General features: G+C 38.0%; 1 protein-coding gene across 14 annotated transcripts in view; it reads right to left on the reverse strand.

Annotated features, from left to right (window-relative positions):
* DNM3 (dynamin 3) overlaps positions 1-17259 on the reverse strand; it is a 646455-nt gene that overhangs the window by 401246 nt on the left and 227950 nt on the right. For all 14 annotated transcript variants that reach the window (XM_025285930.3, XM_025285935.3, XM_025285936.3 and 11 more), the window contains exons 5-7: positions 7529-7627; positions 6784-6944; positions 817-959 (exon numbers count right to left, since the gene is read on the reverse strand). In XM_025285930.3, coding sequence (XP_025141715.1) covers positions 817-959; positions 6784-6944; positions 7529-7627 — 403 coding nt within the window. The remainder of the gene's footprint in view (positions 1-816; positions 960-6783; positions 6945-7528; positions 7628-17259) is intronic.

The following is a 17259-nucleotide window of genomic DNA, read 5'->3' on the forward strand; positions in this document are numbered from 1 at the left end:
TGGACTTCAGATATCCAGGGATGTAAGCTGGTCAGTGGGGGTCTTCTGGTGGAGAGAGACCTGGGGCAATTTGAAGCACAGGGATAAAAGGATAGATGAGGCTGGAAGGAGCTAAAAGAAGGAATGAGGATAAAAGACATAAGGGGATGGCAATCCTCCAACAACTCTGCTATCCTTACCCAAGAACCCTCAGGGATAAATCTAATAACCCAAGGATAAGAAGAAAAGATCTTGAAGGAGTAAAAAGACACTTGGCAGTTTTCACATTTGTGTATTTAAAGGTCTACATTAAAATCATTACCAAATAGGAAAAAGAAACTTAAATGTGCCCTACTGTCTGTAGTTTTTAAAATCAAATCCTTGGTTCTCACTGCACTGAAAAATAGACACAGACAGATGATATAAAATGACTGAAATAAAAAAGATAATAAGTACATGTGATACCAACAGAAACAGTTGCACAATCCAGATGACATTTTCAACAGGAACCTAGCCCACTTTTCAAGACTAAGGGCAAACAACCCTACTGAGTTATCACTGTTGGTTTTGCTCATTTACTGAATCCAATTAGAAAAACACAATAAAACTGGGCAGAGGATTGGGCATTGGTTAAATTTATAATGACAGAATTAAGATCGACAACTAGTCTTCAAGACAACAAAGATTCAAGGCTTATTTTAAGACATATACAAAGCCTCATATACTTTACTTCTATGGGAAAAAACCTAGAAACTAGCATGATAAATAGACTAAGGAAAAAGCAAACTGAAGAAATGAGCTTCGAGTGCTGAACAAGGGACGGGCAAGGTGACTCACTGCAGCAATGCTTTGGTCTTCCGGGTGGGGTCCTCTGGCTTGAAGTTTTTGTAGGCTTCTACTTCATGTTCTATGGACAGCAACTGGCCCTGTAGTTTGTTCCTGAAGTTGGGCAGGGTGTCTCGAATGTGGTTGGTAAGTTGCTAAATAAAACAAAACAAATTTATGCACACATATAAGAGACAGAAGTTCAACTCAGAAGATAAAAATTGGCCTTCACTGTTTTCCAGATCACTCAAAACCTTAGAAAGTCATACACACATGTGAGTCTGACTGTGTAGACATATGTGAGAAGTTCCAGCTCTCTCCTCCACTGCCTACACCCCAGGTCAAAATTCCCTCAGCTAAAGTCACTAGCTGAGACTATCTCTTTACATCGGGGATACCCTGTTAAAAGGCAGCTAAGTTTACTAATGACGCTGCCTAATGACACCTTAGTATGGACTAATCTGTCAGATCAGCTACCCTGTGAAAAGGAACCTTAAGTTAGAATGTGATACAAATGAAAGAAGCAGAGAATGACAGGTGCTGCCTGAATTCTCAGAACCAAAAGGCTCACCACCAGTGGAGCTCATACCCATGTACCTGTCAGTTGTTAACTTCCTTTCCATTCTATAGCTCAGGCAGGTGTTTCCTCCTTCTTCCATCTTTAGGCCCCAGTCCAACAGTGGTTAGTCCCTAGCTTACACCCTCAACAGGTTGTATATAAAAAGCCCTGGTATTGATACCTCTACCTAACCACTTGCTTTGGCATTTCCACTGAAGTCATCTGCTGACACCTCAAGCTTAGGATAAAGAAAATTCTCTAACAGATTTTCTAAGAGGGACAAAATTAATTGAGAATAAAGGTGGGATATAAACTCAGATTGATTAGCCCTCTGACTAATGCTCTTTCTGTTACAATATAATTAAGTCTGAATTAACAGGAAAAAAGATCACCTTTTTGCATGGCTTAAGAAATAAACTCAGAATCAAGAGAAGAGAAATGTAAATGTTATAGAAATCTAGGAAAAAGAATAATAAATTTAAAGTCAGTGAGTCAATTCAGTCACTCAGTTGTGTCCAATTCTTTGTGACCCCATGGACCGCAGCATGCCAGGCCTCCCTGTCCATCACCAACTCCCAGAGTTTATCCAAATTCATGTCCATTGAGTTAGTGATGCCATCCAACCATCTCATTCTCTGTCATGCCCTTCTCCTCCTACCTTCAATCTTTCCCAGCATCAGGGTCTTTTCAAATGAGTCAGTAGTTTGCATCAGGTGGCCAAAGTATTGGAGTTTCGGCTTCAACATCAGTCCTTCCAATGAATATTCAGGATTGATTTCCTTTACGATTGACTGGTTTCATCTCCTTGTAGTCCAAGGGACTCTCAAGAGTCTTCTCCAACACCACAGTTCAAAAGCATCAATTCTTCGGTGCTCAGCTTTCTTTATAGTCTAACTCTCACATCCATACATGACTACTGGAAAAACCATAGCCTTGACTAGATGGACATTTGTTGGCAAAGTAATGTCTCTGCTTTTTAATATGCTGTCTAGGTTGGTCATAACTTTCCTTCCAAGGAGTAAGTGTCTTTTAATTTCATGGCTGCAGTCACCATCTGCAGTGATTTTGGAGACTAAAAAAATAAAGTCACCAGCCCCAAGCACTGGGACGACCCAGAGGGATAGAATGGGGAGGGAGGAGGGAGGAGGGTTCAGGATGGGGAACACATGTATACCTGTGGCGGATTCATTTTGATATTTGGCAAAACTAATACAGTTATGTAAAGTTTAAAAATAAAATAAAATTAAAAAATAAATAAATAAATAAAGTCAGCCACTGTATCCACTGTTTTCCCATCTATTTGCCATGAAGTGATGGGACCGAATGCCATGGTCTTAGTTTTCTGAATGTTGAGCTTTAAGGCAACTTTTTTACTCTCCTCTTTCACTTTCATCAAGAGGCTCTTTAGTTCTTCTTCGCTTTCTGCCATAAGGGTGGTGTAACCTGCATATCTGAGGTTATTGATATTTCTCCTGGAAATCTTGATTCCAGCTTGTGCTTCATCCAGCTCAGCATTTCTCATGATGTACTGTGCACATAAGTTAAATAAGCAGGGTGACAATATACAGCCTGACGTACTCCTTTCCCGATCTGGAACCAGGCTATTGTTCCATGTCTAGCTCTAGCTGTTTCTTCCTGACCTGTATACAGATTTCTCAGGAGGCAAGTCAGGTGGTCTGGTATTCCTATCTCTTGAAGAATTATCCAAAGTTTGTTGTGATCCACATACTCAAAGGCTTTAGCATAGTCAATAAAGCAGAAATAGATGTTTTTCTGGATCTCTCTCGCTTTTTCAATGACCTAGCGGATGTTGGCAATTTGATCTCTGGTTTCTCTGCCTTTTCTAAATCCAGATTGAATATCTGGAAGTTCACGGTTCATGTACTGTTGAAGCCTGGCTTGGAGAATTTTGAGCATTATTTTACTAGCGTGTGAGATGAGTGCAATTGTGCAGTAGTTTGAGCATTCTTTGGCATTGCCTTTCTTTGGGATTGGAATGAAAACTGACCTTTTCCAGTCCTGTGGCCACTGTTGAGCTTTCCAAATTTCCTGGCATATTGTGTGCAGCACTTTCACAGCATCATCTTTTAGGATTTGACATAGCTCAACTGGAATTCCATCACCTCCACTAGCTTTGTCTGTGTGATGTTTAATAAGGCCTATTTGACTTCACATTCCAGAATGTCTGGCTCTAGGTGAATGATCACACCATCATGATTACCTGAGTCCTGAAGATCTTTTTTGTATAGTTCTTCTGTGTATTTTAAATTTAAAATAAGGGGAATAAGATAAGTAGACCCAAACCAACTGAAGAACCATTTAAAATCATTTATGTTTATCCGAGCTTAACCATGTGTGTGCTTAATCACTCAGTTCTTTACAACTCTTTGCAACCCTATGGACAATAGCTCTGTCCATGGGGATTCTCTAGGAAAGAATACTGGAGTGGGTTGCTATGCCCTTCTCCAGGGGATCTTCCCAACCCAGGGATCGAACCAAGGTCTCCCATACTACAGGCAGATTCAAGGTTATCTGGATAGTCAAGGTTATCTGGATATATCTATTCAATAAATCAAGTTATTTAACTGTCAATAGTTCACACGTTCACACCTATCCTATAACCTTGTCCATAGTTATGACTTGTTAGAATAGGAAAAAGGAGTCCAGAATGGCAGTGGCTAAAAGACAAGGAAGGGAAAAGCCTGAGAAAATAGAACAAAGGAAGGTCTGAGGACCACAGTGAGGACCTCAGGTAGAACAAACAGCACTCCTGGCTAGCCCAATTTACATAGGGCAAGCCCAGGGGGAGGAGATAAAAACCACATAAAAAGAGGAGCCAAAGGGCCGGGGGTAACTCCCCTCTTCTCTTCGCGTCTTTTGGGTCGGCATGCCCTCACGCATGAAGGATGTATTTTCCTTTATTTTCTAAATAAAACTGAGCTGTAACATGGAGCTGTAACACCGATCTGTCTGAGAGCTGTGACCCAGTCTGTTTGAGAGCTGTGACAGGGTCTGTCTGAGAGCTGTGACAGGGTCTGTCCGAGGGCTGTAATGCTGGTCCGTCACTTCAAATTTTTGTTGGGACGAGACAGAACTGAGGAAAATTCCACACTCCTCCAACAGACTTATCGTATTATTCTCCTGGCATGTGTTGCCATTATGGTTTTGAAGCAGAAAATAAAAGAATGGAGAAGACTGCATTCCCAGTAGCAACGCCCAAGAACAAACCCCAAATCTAAGAGTAATAGTAACCACTTGACTGACTTGCCTAACTTCTCTTCTTGGAGGTGTCAACCTCAACATGACTGAAATCAAGTACCTAATATTCCCTTCAGAAGTTTCTCCATCTTGGTGATTTCATAATAACCTGGAACTTGGAAGTTATCCTTGACTTTCCCTCTCCGTCAATCACCAGAGCTAATCCACTGCCAAGTTCTCAATTTTCCCAAATATGCCCCATATCTGATTCCTTTTCCATCTCCACTGGCCCTAACCAAGACCAGCCTACCATCATTTCTCACTTTGACTCATAAGTAAGAGGTCTTCTCATTTCTCTTTTTTTCTTTCTTCTCATTTCCCCATTTCTACTCTTGATCTTCCTATTTGCAACCACCATAATCATTTTAACCCACAGATGTGACTGTTATTCCCCTCCTCAGATTCCTTAAACAACTGACTCCCCAGGGCTCTTAGGATAACAGCCAAAATCTTTAACTTCGCCTACAAACACTATAGGATTCAGCCACTGCCTTCATCGCCACATTCTTCTCTTACAACTCACTCTCTGACCTCCAGCCATAATGATATTCTTTTCAATTCCTCAAAAATATCCTGTCCTTTTTTCAGTTTTTGCTATAGTAAGAATCCCTCAGGGTCAGACGTGTTGGTACACATAAGATCAGCAATAAAATTATCCTAATTTCAGGAGACTTCCCTGGAGGTCCAGTGGTTAAAACTGTGTGCTTTCAATGCAACGGTTCAATCCCTTGCTGGGGAACTAAGATCCCACATGCCATATGGCATGGAAAAAAAAAAAAAATTATCCTAATTTCAAACACAGTGTGAAGATCCTTGAAGCAATAGAGAAACTGATTATACAGGAAATGAAAGATCTTTAGTATAATATTTATTCAATTTTCAGTCAACCAGAATCAGTTATGCCATAATTTATGGGTCACCTGTAATAACCAAGTGGTCAATCATACCTGTTCTACTTTTCCAGTATTCATATTTCTAACTTTATTATTTCTAATTATTTTAGTGGCTTTTCTCTAAGTTTTCTTTTTTTAGTTTATTTGCATTTTTCTTAGCCCAATACAGGTATGAGAGCAGAAATCAAAAAATAGTTTTATCAGAGATAAATACATTGATAGAATATCATGATTCTTGCATGACAAACCAAACTTCCTTCTCCAAAACAAGTTAATAATTTTTAAATGACAACTATATTATTGCTTTATGGCTTCCAAATATTCATCTACCCTTAATTTAAAAATACAAATTTTATATTAGTCTGTGTTACATCACTTAAAATACAAGTATACTACTGTTTTTTATTTTCTAAAACTGCTTCAATTGCTGCCTAAATGGTTCAGATATAATGTTACTAGTAGCCTACTGTTGTGTTAGCCTCTACTGACACCTTCTAGGAGGGAACAATCAGAACAACTGTTAACTACTTGACTTATTTAAGTTCATAAATAAAAGTTAAAGCATACTTTTTGTGAGAAAAGTTGCTCACAATCTGAGTCAATGTAATCAAAACTTGGGGTGGAGGCTCTATACTCAATGACTATGACACAATTCTACTAGGGACTGGAAAATATATGAAAAAAAAAGTACACTAAATTTTTATGGAAGAAATGTATATATGCATGAAGTGAGGGGAGGCAAAGGGCCTAATTCTATCTGTTATGAGGAAAGGGGTTATCTGGAAAAGTTTCTTAGATGAATGAAGATCAGTGATTGCTTATGTGTTTTTAAGATTGGAAATTAAGGATCAAACCAATCCTAAACAAAATCATAAAGAAATTTTAACTTAACCATCACAGATTGACATTTCAAAAAAAAAAAAAACAGATGACAAGAGGCAAACTTTTCAGAGAGATACAAGTTTAACTCCTTAAGACAATTATATATTATGAACAAATATGTGCTAAAATGTGTTCCCCTGTTCACTGTTTCTAAATAAATATGTATTTCTGCTTAGTACACTATTCTTTCAGTAATATTAAGGTGTATTCTGGTCATTTAGAATTACTAATGGCATCGGTCTAAGTATTCATAGTCATCTTTTAACTTTTCTATTAATACTGTTATGCTAAATAGTTCAGAAAAAAGTATAAAAATAAGAAATATGGATTCCAATAGCCATTCACATATTTTATAATTGTTCTTGTTGCTTGAAAAACCATTTTTACCTGATTAAGGACCTTCTGAAGGTGCGGGGTCCCCATCCGATCAGCAATATGTCTGTAAGCCGGGTGTGAGAGAAAAAATTTCCTTTCTGCCAACATGGCAGCCTTTATGTCCTTCTTCCCATCTATGTCCTTCTGGCTCCTGTTTACCACCCCCACGTAACCTAAAACAAAACACACATCTATGTAGTTGAGGACACTTTTGGTTTCTTCTTCTGGGGAAATTTTAAAGCTGTCGAAGAGGCCAAATAAGAAAAGCAAAATAATTTTAAGAGTCTGAAGAACAGATCCCCTTACAAAACTCAATTTGAGATATCAGTATTTAATGAAGGCTGGACAATTTGGCTAATGTTGATTTTTTACCATTAAAAAAATAACGTCCTTTTGTCCTTAAAAGATTTGTGCATTTAAATAGAGTAAATCTCTAAGCAGCTTTGTCAGACAGCAGCAAGTAAATAATTCAGACTTAAACAGAATACATTTATACAGACTATGATGAATAATTACACCCTTCCTTCAAACCCCTTCCTTTTCCTGTTTTATTCCTATTGTTTGAAGGAATAGTTCTTTCTTTGGATCAATTTTACTACATTATTTGGGAACACCATGTCATTCCATAAAATGTTTAACTAAGCTTAAATCCATTCTTCTCAATGTGGAGGCATAAAAATTCGGCCTCCCACTGGTTTCCCAGTTGTTTCTCTGCCACACCATCAAAGAAAGTCCTGTATAGGACACAGTACATTACCCCTGCGAAGTGGCAGCAGCTTATTCTCTAGAACATCCCTGGCATCCGTTCCTTCATCCATGAGATCCAGTTTGGTGATGACTCCAATGGTTCTCAGACCTGCACCACAAGCAAAACCCACATTACACAATTTGCAGAGACCAACAAGTTTCAGAGACATATATGTCTCAATGTTAATTGCAAAGCACTCATATTTCTTGTTCTTTCCATGTTCCTCCCCATCTTATTTTGTTTTCTAATCCACAACTATCCCATCTGGTAAATGTCAACAGGATGAGACAGAGAGCTGCAAAACGACCCATCCATAAGATAACTCTTGATCCAGAAGAGAAAAAACAAATAGCTGTTTCACCAAAATACTTATAAATGTATGAGTTTATTTTTGTACTACATGTACATAGAAATTATATATTTAAATTATCCCCTCAGGGATTGCACACAGTATGGATGCTTTCATTTTATGCATTACATTATTAAAAACAAAAATAGGTTAGACATGGACCAGTGATGTGGGTATGTCAGAAACCAAAGCTTATTATTGATCCAGATCTGAGCACTTGAGAGCAAACTATAAAGAGAAGAAAATTAGGTACAGGATACCATCATTACCAAAAATAAACTCACAAATCTCACATATTCATTGTTACTTAGAAAAAGAAATATGACTTAATGGAAAGAAGACTGAAATAGGAATTCTGAGCCATGGATTCTAGTCTTAAGATAAGTCACTTAACTCTCTGAGTCTCAGTTTTCCTCTTCTATAAAATAAACAGTTGGAAAACATGAATCAAAGGTTCCTTTCAGTAATAAAATAATGAAAAAACCTAAACATTTTATGTAGCATATCAGATGTACTGTGTTTATTCTTTGGTCCCATCATTAGATAAAATGAACAATATTTGCCTACTGATTCATCTTTTTAAGTGTATTTCTTTGGCTTTGCAATTAAACATGGTTAACTGAATACAAGTTTTTATTTTCCGCCTGAAACCACTCTCAATGGCTTCCCTGATAGCTCAGTTGGTAAAGAATCCTCTTGTAATGCAGGAGACCCCAGTTCGATTCCTGGGTTGGGAAGATCCCCTGGAGAAAGGATAGGTTACCCACTCCAGTATTCTTGCTTCCCTTGTGATTCAGCTGGTAAGAATCTGCCTGCAATGCACGAGACCTGGGTTTGATCCCTGGGTTGGGAAGATCTCCTGGAGAAAGGAAAGGCTACCAACTCTAGTATTCTGGCCTAGAGAATTCCATGGACTGTATAGTCCATGGGGTCACAAAGAGTCAGACACGACTGAGTGACTTACAGGCTCACTCTCAAATAATACTGTTTAATACTTTCTAAAACAGCTATGGTTTTAAATGCTTTACATGTCTTAAATCATTTAATCCTATCAAGTACTCCAACTACTAATTTTTTAAGATGAGGAAACTAAGTCAGAGAGAGATTAAGTCACTCATCCCAAGGTCATAGAAGAAATGGATCTGGGCAGTCTGGTTCTAGAATCCATGCTTTTAACCAATATACTCCTTATCATAGTAAAATAATTTTTTAAAACGTAGAGGGTTTAAACCAAGAAGGTCAAAGAAAACGGAAGAGAAATACAGATAATTTTTGAAACTGGAAACTTAGCAGGATGACTGTTAACTAACCTAACAGATCAGAAAAATAGGAAAACTTCATCCAAGAAAGTCAACAACAGGAGATGCCTAGAAACTGAATAATTTACATCATCAGATCAGATCAGATCAGTCGCTCAGTCATGTCCGACTCTTTGTGACCCCATGAATCGTGGCATGCCAGGCCTCCCTGTCCATCACCAACTCCTGGAGTTCACTCAGACTCACGTCCATCTAGTCAGTGTATGCCATCCAGCCATCTCATCCTCTGTCATCCCCTTCTCCTCTTGCCCCCAATCCCTCCCAGCATCAGAGTCTTTTCCAAAGAGTCAACTCTTCGCATGAGGTGGCCAAAGTACTGGAGTTTCAGCTTTAGCATCATTCCTTTCAAAGAAATCCCAGGGCTGATCTCCTTCAGAATGGACTCGTTGGATCTCCTTGCAGTCCAAGGGACTCTCAAGAGTCTTCTCCAACACCACAGTTCAAAAGCATCAATTCTTCGGCACTCAGCCTTCTTCACAGTCCAACTCTCACATCCATACATGACCACAGGAAAAACCATAGCCTTGACTAGACGGACCTTTGTTGGCAAAGTAATGTCTCTGCTTTTGAATATGCTATCTAGGTTGGTCATAACTTTCCTTCCAAGGAGTAAGCGTCTTTTAATTTCATGGCTGCAGTCACCATCTGCAGTGATTTTGGAGCCTCAAAAAATAAAGTCTGACACTGTTTCCACTGTTTCCCCATCTATTTGCCATGAAGTGATGGGACCGGATGCCATGATCTTCATTTTCTGAATGCTGAGCTTTAAGCCAACTTGTTCACTCTCCACTTTCACTTTCATCAAGAGGCTTTTTAGTTCCTCTTCACTTTCTGCCAGAAGGGTGGTGTCATCTGCATATCTGAAGTTATTGATATTTCTCCCGAAAGTCTTGATTCCAGCTTGTGCTTCTTCCAGTCCAGCGTTTCTCATGATGTACTCTGCATATAAGTCAAATAAACAGGGTGACAATATACAGCCTTGACGAACTCCTTTTCCTATTTGGAACCAGTCTGTTGTTCCATGTCCAGTTCTAACTGTTGCTTCCTGACCTGCATACAAATTTCTCAAGAGGCAGATCAGGTGGTCTGGTATTCCCATCTCTTTCAGAGTTTTCCACAGTTTATTGTGATCCACACAGTCAAAGGCTTTGGCATAGTCAATAAAGCAGAAATAGATGTTTTTCTGTAACTCTCTTGCTTTTTCCATGATCCAGCGGATGTTGGCAATTTGATCTCTGGTTCCTCTGCCTTTTCTAAAACCAGCTTGAACATCAGGAAGTTCATGGTTCACATATTACTGAAGCCTGGCTTGGAGAATTTTGAGAATTACTTTACTAGCGTGTGAGATGACTGCAATTTACATCAGAGCCTCTCCATAGGAGTCAAGACCCTGGGGGGCCAATAGCTCTGAAAAATATGGAGAACGGTGGTGGCAGCTGAAGCTGAAAATAGAAACATTGGATGGAAGCAGTTAGATTTCCATGGATAACATAGCTAAGTGCCACCCTGGTCTATCCTGGCAGGACAGTGCAGGTTCACTCTCTGGAAAGAATGAACATAGCAAAAACTGAACTCGTGGGCACCTGGCCCAGTTTGGAGGGATATAGTATTAAAAGAGGATAATTAAGCAAAATTCTATACAGAGAATGGGAGGACTACCCCTCCCCATTCCAGTTCCTTAATCTGACTTGAATAAAGACTTTAACCCCCAGGCAAGAGATTGGAACAATGGTCTGGGAATACTAACCATTCCAACAGAAGAAAATACATATTGACATTCAAAGGAACAACAGTTAAAATAGTCCAATAAAACATTGGACTATTGTTGAGAAGTCTATCATTCCATAATTCAAATAAACACACACGGAATACCAACTGATAATATTTCACGTTTAAATATAAATGGACAGCCAAGGAGATGCTCTAATACAAAACTAAAACAAGTAAACACTATACAACTGAACTTGAGGGACTTCCCTGGAAGTCTAGTAGTTAAGATTCTGCACTTCCACTATTCATATGGAAACACAAAAGACCCTGAACAGCCAAAGCAGTCTTGAGAAAGAATGGAGCTGGAGGAATCAGGCTTCCTGACTTCAGGTTATACTACAAAGCTACAGTCATCAAGACAGTATGGTACTGGTACAAAAACAGAAATATAGACCAATGGAACAAGATAGAAAGCCCAGAAATAAACCCATGCACCTATGGGTACCTTATTTTTGACAAAGGAGGCAAGAATATACAATGGGGCAAAGATAGCCTCTTCAATAAGTAGTGCTGGGAAAACTGGACAGCTACATGTAAAAGAATGAAATTAGAACACTTCCTAACACCATACACAAAGATAAACTCAAAATGGACTAAAGACCTAGATGTAAGACCAGAAACTATAAAACTCTTAGAGGAAAACATAGGCAGAACAATCCATGACATAAACCAAAGCAAGATCCTCTATGACCCACCTCCTAGAGTAATGGAAATAAAAACAAAAGTAAACAAGTGGGACCTGATTAAACTTAAAAACTTTTGCACAGCAAAGGAAACTATAAGCAAGGTGAAAAGACAAGCCTCAGAATGGGAGAAAATAATAGCAAATGAAACAACTGACCAAGGATTAATTTCCAAAATATACAAGCAGCTCATACAGCTCAATATGAGAAAAACAAACAACCCAATCAAAAAGTGGGAAAAAGACCTTAACAGTCATTTCTTTAAAGAAGACATACAGATGGCTAACATACACATGAAAAGATGCTCAACATCGCTCATTATTAGAGAAATGCAAATCAAAACTGCAATGAGATATCACCTCAAACTAGTCAGAATGGCCATCATCAAAAAGTCTACAAACAATAAATGATGGAAAGGGTGTAGAGAAAAGGAACACTCTTTCAGTGTTGGTGGGAATGTAAATTGATACAGCCACTATGGAAGATGGTATGGAGAAAACACTAGGAATAAAACCACCACATGACCCAGCAATCCCACTCCTAGGCATATACCCTGAGGAAACCAAAATTGAAAGAGACACATGTATCCCATCGTTCACTGCAGTACTATTTACACTAGCTAGAACATGGACACAACCTAGATGTCCATCGACAAATGAATGGATAAAGAAGTTGTGGTATATATACACAATGGAATATTACTCAGCCATAAAAAGGAATTCATTTGAGTCAGTTCTAATGAGGTGGATGAACCTAGAACCCATTATACAGAGGGAAGTGAGTCAGAAAGAGAAAGATAAATACCATATTCTAACACATATATATGGAATCTAGAAAAATGGTACTGACTTTACTTACAGGGCAGCAATGGAGAAACAGACATAGAGAACAGACCTATGGACATGGGGCAAGGGGAGGAGAGGGTAAGACGGATGGAAAGAGTAATATGAAAACTTAAAATACCATATGTAAAATAGATAGCCAACAGGAATTTTCTGTATGGCTCAGGAAACTCAAACAGGGCCTCTGTATCAACCTAGAGGGGTGGGATGGGCAGGGTGATGGGAGGGAGCTTCAGGAGGGAGGGGATATATATATATATATATACACCTATGGCTGATTCATGTTGAGGTTTGACAGAAAACAGCAAAATTCTGTAAAGCAATTATCCTTCAATAAAAATAAATAATTTTTTTTAAAAAAAGATTCTGCACTTCCAATGTCAGGGGTACAGGTTCAATTCCTGGTTGGGGAAATAATATCCCACATGACACATGGATTTAAAAAAAAAACAAAAAAAAAACAAAAAAAAAACTAAATTTAAAGAAAACAAAGTATGCAAAATACAGAAGAAAACTATTATTTATATTAACATCCTCAGAGAGAAAGAAATCATTACATTCATGGAATAAAAACAGAATGTCATAAAAGGAAATTTTCAAGCAAACAAAAAGAATTTTCAAAAATTAAAAGTATGAAAGCAGAAAATAATAATGCTGGAGTACAAAATTAGGAACTCCTCCAGAAAACAAAAAGAAGTTGATTACAATAAAGGAAAAACTTCTTTTAAACTAGAGAAATGAACCAGAAGATCCAATATCTGAATAACTGGCATTCCAATAAGAGAGAGAATATCAAATAGAAAGAGTCAGGGATGCAGGGACATACTATTCATAAAATGTCATATAAGTGAAAGATGAATTTAGGGATTGAATGAACTCACCAAGTGCCCAACAAAATATGAAAAACATACACAAACACACATACACACAATATGGAACATCAGTAAAAGATTTCATAATACAGAAAACAAATAAAATATCCTAAAAAGCGCCCATAGAAGTTAAAAAGAAAGCTATAAAAAGAGTTTTGAGAATCATCACAGCATCAGTCTTCCCAGCAGCAAACTGGAAAATAAAAAACAGCAGAGCAATGTTCCCAACATTCTAAGAGAAAGATTAATTTCTAGCCTAGAATTCTAAACTATCAATAAATGTGACAGTAGAAAAGGTTATTTTCAGACACACAAAATCTCAAAATATTTTACCTCATTTTCTCCTTTCTTTGGGGGGTGGGGGGTGGTGCAGACTACTAAAAAGATGTGTTCCACCAAACATGGGAACAAACTAGCAAGGAAGTAGAAATCCAGAAGGAAATCCAGAAGCAGGGAATCCAATCTAACCAGAAAAAGAAGGAAATTTTCAGGACGGTGTAAATTTTAGGATAGTTTAAGGCCATGGTAAAACATCTGCCTACAATGCGGGAGACCCAGGTTCAATCCCTGAGCTGGGAAGATCTCCTGGAGAAGGAAATGGCAATCTGCTCCAGTATTCTTGCCTGGAAAATCCCATGGATGGAGGAGCCTGGCAGGCTACAGTCCATGGAGTCGCAAAGAGTCAGACACAACTGAGCAACTTCACTCACTCACCCACTCAAGGCCAGGAGATCAGTCAATATTGATTAGAATAAGATAACTGTGGTGACCCAAGGACAAAAGAGTAGATAAAACCAAGGAGGGTCTTAGAATGCAGGAATGGAAAAACCAGACCCTTATCGTCCTTCCCTCCCCCATGTTGTAACTACTAATGGAACAGTATAACCTGTCTCCCCTCCTACCCCACAGGGAGAAGGTATTTGCCCTACTCTTCCCTGGCCTGGTATACACGCCTCATCCAATCAGCAAATGACCCGCAAGACCCCTATCCCACTCCTTGTACCCTGGGTATAAAAGTGGACTAAGGACCCCTGTTAAACGTTGGTTCTCCCTTGAGCTGGCCCACTGTTCTAACAGTGTCTCGCATTCTAATAAACTTTATTTCCCTCTCATTCTGTCTCATGTCTGGAAATTCTTTTCCAACCTGCACCCTGACCACGACAGAAACAAAGATACGAAGATAACTTTCCCAACCAATTAAAACAAAATTGAAAGTGATAGAATACTTAAAGCTTAATGCTGTTGAAGATATTAGAGATTTAGGCTTCTGTGGGAAAAGCTCAGAATGCACTGGTGATAGACTGTTCAAACAGACAAAAGAAGAAACAACTATCTACCTCAGAGACAGCAGTATCACCCAAGAAAGGAAATTTAATCATAATTCAACACATGGTTCAGCTGTGGATACTATTTCCAGAATCATAAATATTCATTTAGCAAAATACGATATAGCTATATCAGTAGAATTGGAGAGGTAAGTATATATATATATGTATATATATATATACCACCCCCCGCCCCCCCCAAAAAAAGGAGAAAATGAGGTAAAGTATATATATGTATGTGTAAGTATATGTGCATATGAGTGAGAGACGTAAGACATAAGGCTGTCTTATGTCTTACCTCCTTAAATATGGAGGTAAATATCAAAGAAAGTTAAAAGGGTGGAAAGTGGTAACCTCTGGAAAGCAGTAATCCAGAGTTAGGAAAACAGACTGATTTTTCTAAAGTGATGTACATTTATAACATTAATGAAAAATAAGGGTTAAAATTTTTTAAGTATTTTCCTCACTACTCTCTAATTCCAAAAAGGCAGAAAAGTCTATGCTTATTGATGTCCCAGAAATGGCTGATAAAATTATTTCCTTTTTCACATTTACTTACACAAGTAGGCAATTTAAATAATCAATGAACTCCTGCTGGCAGACTCAAGACCTATACTGATCTCAAAAAGATATTGCCAGAAGAGACTCAAAGGCAACATTTAAAGTGTTTTAAAAGCACTTCACTAGGAATATAAAGACATAGTAAAAGTAAAAACAAAGTCACTTGCTGAGTTCTGATTGTGTGGCAGACATAGACTTGAAACAACTCTATGAAACAGATATTATTATTTCTCAATTATACAGATGAGGAAAGTGAGACTTGAAAAAGAAAAATACATTTGTCCAAAGGCTTGTGGGCTGTAGGGTGTTGAAGCCGGACAACCTTATTTCATTTTTAATCAGTATATTTTCAGCTTCTCAATTCTTAGCTAGATTTTACAAGTGATTAGCTGTGTAATCTGGCAAGTTGTTTACATCTTCTGTGTCTACTTTTCTACAGAATCAAAGGTTTATCTAGCTGTCTCTTTCAAGTACAGAATTCTGGGAAGAACAACTTCCAGATTCAGAAGAGATTACATAGAGTAACATATAAGGTAAAAAGTAATTTAATAAAATTCTTTCCCTCCATCTAAAATAAAAATAATAAATTAAGACCTAATAAATAATGTATGATATTGTATTTCAATTCTGTTTCTCTTCAGTAAAGAATAACCACAATGATAGGTACTTATGAGCCCTGACAAAGACCTAGAAAAGACATGAAAGGCACTTCAATACTCTGATTCTTATGTATTACAGATCTAAAGTCAAGTATTGGATTGTTAAAATCCAAGTCCCACTGCTGTCCCTTATCAGTTCTGAGACATTAGTTTTCTCATCAGGAGTAAACACATCAAAAGGATAATCACATATCACAGTTTATATCTGATGTCTGGGATAATTATTAATAGCATCCCCTTTAACTCTCAAAGGACTTCATAGAGGAGAATACATTACATGTTCACTCTAAATCATCAATAAAATGAGGAAATAACAAAGCTATATTTTAAAATTACTTAATAGGACTTCTGATTTCTGGTCCACCACATAAGGAGCCTGGAAGTTTCCACTGTGACCTAACAAGTGAAAAGTCAACAACCCTTCTTAGATTCATCAGAGCAGTGAGGCCACAGAGCAAACCATTGCCCACCCCCCAGATTTGGAGAGACAGGTGAATACAGAGACCCACAGCTTACTGGAGCAGAAAGCCATAAGCAGATAATTCTGCAGGAACCAAGGACCCAGGCAGTAAAACCTAAAGTGTAATTGATAAATTGCTGGAAGTTCAGTGTGGGCAGTCTTAATAGTTAAAAACTCTGGGGGGACCCAGTCATAGAGGGTACCCATACTTTTTTGAGTTTTGCCTCCAGGAGCTCACCAGGTTCTCACAGTGAATATCTGAGAAAAAAAAAAAGGTCCTTGTGCCTTAGGCAGGGGAAGAAAGAAACAACCTGATTTAAAAATGGGTGAAAGACCTAAACAGAAACCTCATCAAAGATATGTAGACGGCAAGTAATTCTTGCCTCTTCACCTTCACAATGCTATCCCTCTCAGCTCCAAGTATCCTTCCCTTTTCTTCTTTTTTGGTTATTTCCTATTCATCCTTCAAAATACTATACAGGCCTCTCCTGCAGGTTCTTAATCAGGCTCCCATAAATGTAAGTTTGGAACTTTTTCTCTGTTGCCTTAAAACTCTCTGTGTACACTGAAATCATAGTTCTTATTTGATGCTAGGAATCTGCTTATTTGCCTGTCTCACCCTCTAAGTCATGATCTCTTCAAGAATAAGGACAATGTCTAATCTACATATTTCATACGTATTCATAAGCAATTCTTATAGGTGCCAAACACAGAGTGGGAAGTCAATAAATGTTTATCTACCAAATGAAGAAATAAGTAAAAGGCATATTTATTTTTAGGTTTAGACAAGGATTGGAATACAAATTCCAAAAAAGAAATAGAATACCATTCTACTATGTTACCTAGGTCAACACAGTGATTTTCCTATAACAACATTACCATTTCTTTCGTTTATATATG

The sequence above is a fragment of the Bubalus bubalis genome, chromosome 5 (genome assembly GCF_019923935.1).
Source record: "Bubalus bubalis isolate 160015118507 breed Murrah chromosome 5, NDDB_SH_1, whole genome shotgun sequence".
Taxonomy (NCBI): domain Eukaryota; kingdom Metazoa; phylum Chordata; class Mammalia; order Artiodactyla; family Bovidae; genus Bubalus; species Bubalus bubalis.